At 33.1% G+C, this 6,390-nt stretch overlaps 2 protein-coding genes across 2 annotated transcripts; both read left to right on the forward strand.

Annotated features, from left to right (window-relative positions):
- The first annotated feature begins 30 nt into the window (after positions 1-30).
- Positions 31-2,096, forward strand: l(2)09851 (WD repeat-containing protein 1 l(2)09851). The gene is made up of 3 exons (XM_015931924.3): positions 31-187; positions 588-992; positions 1,061-2,096. The coding sequence occupies exons 2-3, from the start codon at positions 593-595 to the stop codon at positions 1,927-1,929; spliced, it is 1,269 nt and encodes a 422-aa protein (XP_015787410.2). The 5' UTR covers positions 31-187; positions 588-592; the 3' UTR covers positions 1,930-2,096.
- Positions 2,097-2,862: 766 nt separating this feature from the next.
- Positions 2,863-4,778, forward strand: LOC107364617 (uncharacterized). Its single transcript, XM_015932045.3, has 2 exons — positions 2,863-3,127; positions 3,210-4,778. The coding sequence occupies exons 1-2, from the start codon at positions 3,102-3,104 to the stop codon at positions 4,519-4,521; spliced, it is 1,338 nt and encodes a 445-aa protein (XP_015787531.1). The 5' UTR covers positions 2,863-3,101; the 3' UTR covers positions 4,522-4,778.
- The last annotated feature ends 1,612 nt before the right edge of the window (positions 4,779-6,390 follow it).

Genomic DNA, 6,390 nt, shown 5'->3' on the forward strand with positions numbered 1-6,390 from the left:
GCCTCAAAACACGTGAACCATAATATGAGTTGATGCAAGTTTTGTATGGTTTCTTTTTTTGTCTATTTGTAATAATTGTTGATTTTGTTTGATAATTAGTTCAATTATTTCGTTAATTATCAAAAAGTCTTATATTCTGTATATTTTGTATATTCCTGTTGTTAGATTTCATCACAACTGTTGATAGGTAAGTCGTTATTTCTGATCTAATACCATTTAAACAGCATCTATGTACTTGATTGAAAAGAAAAGTGATTATAACTATTATTCAGTTAATCAGATTACAAGGAAATGAAATTGAACTGAGGGAACTCAAAAATATCATTGTTTAAGTTGAAAGGTTGTTATGTAGTTCAAAACAAGTTGAGATCTTGATTATTTTATAACAATTACATGTATACTGATATACACAGAGTTTTGATGACAAACTTGCATTCATTGTTGGTATATCATCGTTTGCTCAAATATTTGTTCTAGTCATTACAGATCTGATTCAACTTTCTCAGCAATTTTTTTGTTTAATATCTGTGAAGTTGATTAATCTCGATTACTACCATTTTACTCATTCTACTTTCATTTGTTTACAGTGGGGATGGAGTTTGATAAATCAGCATATGTTTTATACCATAGTGCCCAGACTGGCTTTCCTTGTTTAAGTTTTGATGTTATTCCTGACGGTGATGGCTCAGGAAACGATAGATTGGCTCAAGATAATTTGTCAGTTTATATGGTTACTGGAACCCAGGCTCCGAAAGCCCACCTAAATACCATTCATGTACTGCATTTAAGCCGAATGACTAAATTTAAGCAGAAAAATAATGACGAAGAAAGTGATGAAGAATCTGAAAGTAGTGATGAAGAGGATGATGGTTCACCAGATTCTCAACCATTATTAAGATCCGCTGAAATACCTCATCCATGGGGAGCTATCAATCGCATAAGGTTCGCTGAAGTTGGTTCCAGTATGCTGGCTGCCTCTTGGTGTGATTCTGGTAAATTAAGCGTTTTTAATCTAAAGGCATATCAATTTCATTAATTTTCTTAACTTTCATACTTTTAGGTGCTGTTCGTATTTGGAATTTAAATAAACAGTTACAAGAGCTTAAAAATTCTTTTTTCAATAAAAGCGAAGCTGGACCTCCTTTATTTACATTTAGTGGACACCAAGTAGAAGGTTTTTCAATTGCTTGGTCAGACGTGGCTAAAGGATACTTGGCTACTGGTGACTGTGCCAAAAATATTCATATTTGGGTTCCTAACGAAGCAGGTACTTGGCATGTTGACCAAACACCTTTAATTGGACACACGAAATCAGTTGAAGATATTCAATGGTCACCTACAGAGCCTAATGTTATAGCTTCATGTTCAGTTGACAAATCAATCCGAATTTGGGATACAAGAGCTAGAAATCTTTCTTCCTGTATGATAGCAATCGAAGATGCTCATGAATCAGATGTTAATGTAATATCGTGGAATAAATTGGATACTTTCTTCCTTCTTTCTGGAGGCGATGACGGAGCCATTAAAGTTTGGGATTTCCGCAAGTTTGCTAACTCAGTCAAAACTAACAAACCAGTTGCCGTTTTCAAATATCATCTTGAACCAATTACCTCCGTTGAGTGGCATCCATCGGATAACACGGTTTTTGCTGCTTCCGGAGAAGATCATCAGATAACTCTGTGGGACTTAGCTGTGGAAAAAGACGATGAAGAAATAGAATCAGAAGATCAAGAATTGAAAGAAGAAGGAGCTGATGAAGACGAAGAAAATGAAGAGTTGAAAGCCGAGAAAAACGCTCCACCGCAACTATTATTTGTTCATCGTGGTCAAAGAGACATAAAAGAGCTACACTTTCATCCTCAAATTCCGGGTCTTGTGATTAGTACGGCCGCTAATAGTTTTGATATTTTCAAAACAATATCAGTGTAATTCTTGTATAAAATATTCAGCAACTGTTAAGACAAGAACGGTTTAACTGTCTTCAATCTATGCTTAAGCAGTTGAAATGGATTATAATTTTTTTGTAAAAATACTGACAAACCTTTATAATGGTTTAAGCTTAACGTTGATTAAAAGAAATCTTGTTATAATTGAAATCGACTGCGATTAAATAATACCTTGGATTTTACCACCAGACAAACAAAAACCTCGACAAATGTAAAGGAAATTAAAAATGTCCAAAAAACAAATTTGCTGTAACAAAATTTACTTAGAATTTGAATTTCTGTTCATAACGAAAGAAAAAATTGGAAGATTTGCCTATCGATTGCTAGCTGGACACATTATCTGGACTTATGAATAAGGCCGCTTCTTTAATTTCCACCACTGAACTAGTTTCCATTAGTAAAACATCTTGATTAGTCTAGAATTCAGATTATGATATTTGTTCAAAGTTTACATACCAATTGAACCACCTCTTATCAAAGACCTTTAAGTTGTTTTTGGGTGGTTTTGCTCTCAAACAAAAACTCTCTAATTACATCGCAATCATGGATTATTGATAAAATCATGATATTTATAAGATTATTCTTGTCGAAATCCATCTGTTCATCTCTTAAGTTGTCGTTTACTAAGAGTTTACTGGTGTAACTTATTTGAGTCCTAACTATTATTGTTTTAATTGAACCCGATTCAACCTTTCTTGATTCAAACTAATTTGATCTAATTTTCAATGATTATCTTCGTTTACTTGAGCATTTACTTTTCAAATTTCTATTAAAAAGCTAAAAAATGAGCTCAATTTTCTGTCAACAGTTTGTAAATGCCTACCAAAATATCTTTTGAGATCTGATCTTTAATCGATACCTTGTGTAGGTTTAGGCTAACTTTATTTTTCCATGCTCTTGTTTATTATTGAGGTGCTCCTTGTATTATCTGGTGAATTTATTTTAATTTTATAACAGTAAATTTATTAAATATAGTTTAACCTGATCGTTTATTCTTAAAGTTAAATATATTATGGATTCATTAATCAAACTAACCGCCTTTCACTCAAATGAATGTTGTTCCCAGCTGTAAAGACTTTCTTAACACTCCGTAAGATATTGTAAAAAGTTCAGGCTTTCATTAATCAGTACCTATGTGACCTTGATAAGATTGAAATGAATAACAAGGAGCCAAATTTCGCGTAAGTTTAAAATCTAGTTATTGTTTTATTTACTCAGTTCATTAATATCTCTAGACTTATTGTTCAATTCTGTTTGTTATAGAAATTTACGCTCTCAGACTCGGCGTATTAACGACACATCTTCCTTCCATGATGAGGATAAGGAAAAGGATGAGTTGAGAGGTAGACCAATGTTGGCGATTGAAGATCGGCATTTTAATAGTGACTTTCAGGGGGATATGAAAAGATTGGAAGCAGATGATTACAATGAAGGCCTTGATGCTGGTTGTGAACATGAGCTCTCTAGAAGCTCCAGAAGCTCTAGCACGGATCAGGATAAACATCTATACAAATCAAAACAAGGACCAACAACCTTTTCTCAAAATAATCAAAGTCAATCGTCAAATGATAAAGTATTGACTTGTAGAGTCTGTGGTTATTCTCATAAATGGCCGCTTATTATGAGTAATCATTTGAGAATTTTTCATAAATTGCAATCTCCTTTTGATCAGTATATTCAAAAAATTCAGGACGAAAATAATATACCTCAATCTTCTGATAAATTAGTGAATCCTAATCCTACTCAGAACTATAAGTGCAAGCTATGTGATATAGCATTTGAATTTGTCGGAGATTTAACTGAACACAATGAAGAGCTACACTCTGATTTGGTATGGGCTTGTAATATGTGTTCCTTTTCAAATAAGTGGCAACAATTAGCGATATCTCATTTGAGAAGTGCTCATAACTGTCATCCGCCTTACATTGAGCATTTAACGCGGCGAAACTCGGATAAAACTCCAACGTTGCTTAAACATTTACAAGCACCAGCGGAAAACACTGGATCTCAACCTATTGTACCATCAACAAGTACGTCTAGTTTTAAAGAGGAACCGAAAAACACTAACAATAACAATGCTATCGATAACAACAATGATAATAGTGATGAAGACAACAAAAGCTCAGTATACACCAATAACCAAACATCAAATGAAAGTATACTTAAAGAAACAAAGATAGCCACGAAAGACTGTTACAGAAAATTAGAAGGTGATCAATACCAATGTAAAACGTGTAACAAAACGTGTGGTAGTGCTCAGGGGATAACTGAACACTACGAGGCGTTTCATTTAGGTATGAATTATCGATGTCGTTTATGTGGTTTTACCGATATTTGGAGATCAATGTTGACTAAACATATTAAACAAAAACATCAACTTGGTAAGCCTTATGAGCAATACTTAATACGAGTCAAACTTGCGACAAAAAGGACATGTTCTGAAACTGCACCGATCTCAAAAAGGCATCATCGACGAAAATCCCATCTTAAGGCTGCATTAGAAGCTCCAAAACCCATCTCATCAACTAAAACATCCCGAAGAAAATCACGCAAATCAAAAGGTTTTAATCAATAGTGGAAAATTAAATGTATCCTGTTCCGTAAAATTTATAATACCCTTGAATAAGCTGAATATATAATGAAAAAGATTAGATACCAAGTTTTACGAGTAAAACGGTAATCGTTTTGTCCTTCCTTCTTCTTTTCCCCGAAAACAGCCGTCCTTTAGCCTGATCAAGTTGATTATTTTTATACGCTTGTGATCTCTCTTTAATAAAAATGTGCCTAAATAAAAACGAAAAAATGGAGACAAGTAAACACTCCAAAAGCTCATTTCACTTTGTTTCGTTTATCGTATATTCCTAAACTTCAAGATTGCGAATTTGATAAATTTCAAGATTTGTCGCACAGGATTCTTAAAGTAATCGAGAAAAATTAAAACAAGCTTAAAGAAGCTTCCATGAAGCTTTTAAGAAATAAGCCTAATTTGAAATGTTTCAAGTGACCAATTTCAATAGGCTAAGATAATTATGGTAAACTTTAGATAATTAGTATTTTGTAGCCAACACCAGATTCAGACAGCTTTCAATGAAAATCAGTTGTTAAAACCGGCAACCGACTAATTTCATTGCTTATCATTTGCGATTCATATTTGAATTTAAACAGCAAATCAACAAGATTAAATTGTATTCTTTGATTGAACCAGATTGAGATACCAGAAATATTGAATTACCAGAACCACCAATCTCTTTATTTACATTGTTGATACTTGATGCCGGTAAAGGTTTCAATGTTAACTTGAGCTTAAGGTTTAACCTTCATTTGATAATTAAAGCCTTCGACCCTTAACCAGATAATCATTTGATAAATTGAATCATCTTTTTCAAAAAACTGGTAAAGGTTGAAAGGCAACGAAATAAAGGATGAAAAAAGGTTTTCAACAATATTCCGAAGTGAGAAAAAAAACAGTTTCTTCTTTTTCTAGAAAAGATTTCTCAGCTTGATAATGTAAAAAAGGGGTAATATAATTTGGGTGATGAGATAAAAACAGATTACAACTGTAACTGTAAGTATGTATACATATTTATATGTCAATTGTTTACCATCGCTGAGAATCGAATCCTTTGTATACATAAGCAGCAATGGTCGCTTCACTTTAAACTCATGAATCAATAGATTTTTAATCATCGCTTCTTTGATTGGTTCAACTATTGCCCATAATAACGTCCATTTTAAACACAATTATCTATCCATCCTTCGCTATCTGATTTCCAAATTATTCCATAGATTCTTCAAAATTTAATCATAATCTTTAAAATGAACACTTTTTTCCCAAGAAAAGGCTAATGTTTACAGGAGCTTTATCATTTGTTGAAACCACTCTTTACTCGTATACACAGATATTGTTATCATTTAGATAGTTGATCCCAAAAGGCTTTAAAAAGCATTAATTTTTTTTTTGAATTTCATCAAATTGTCAAGTCCCGTTCAATAATCAACAAGTTTATTAAAATCTATCAGAATGTGAATCGCGATTAAATGAATTTAAACATTTAAACTGGACGACAATAACGTGTGAGAAGGCAAAAAAATAAGGTAGTTAAAGACCCAAAATACGGTAAAAAGTTGAAAGCGTATGCTCTTATACAAATGCAGCCTTTCTTATTATATCCTTATAACCATAGAAGAGATTCAAGAAAATAACAAGATGATGAACAACAAGAGACCCAAAAATTGACGAGTATTGAGTGAACCGAATGTTCCAAGAGACCGGAAGTTAGACAAAGAAGGGGCAAGAGACAGAATAGGAAAAATGAAGCTGAAGAACCAAACACTGAAGAAACAGTGAGCGATTTTCCCTCTCCCTTCTATCCCGCTCTTTCCTTTTTCCTCTTCTTCTTATTCTTCATCTGTTTCTGGTTCTCTCTCTCTCTCTTTTCTCTCT

The sequence above is a fragment of the Tetranychus urticae genome, chromosome 1 (assembly GCF_039701765.1).
Source record: "Tetranychus urticae isolate SD_2017Ah chromosome 1, NJAU_TeUrti_SD_1.0, whole genome shotgun sequence".
Classification (NCBI taxonomy): domain Eukaryota; kingdom Metazoa; phylum Arthropoda; class Arachnida; order Trombidiformes; family Tetranychidae; genus Tetranychus; species Tetranychus urticae.

What these genes read in the sequence shown, in the direction of transcription:
- LOC107364617 (XM_015932045.3), top strand. Translation starts at nt 3,102, where the DNA reads ATGAATAACAAGGAGCCAAATTTCGC. An exon ending in AACAAGGAGCCAAATTTCGC is followed by an intron (nt 3,128 to 3,209) that starts GTAAGTTTAAAA and finishes TGTTTGTTATAG; the next exon opens with AAATTTACGCTCTCAGACTC.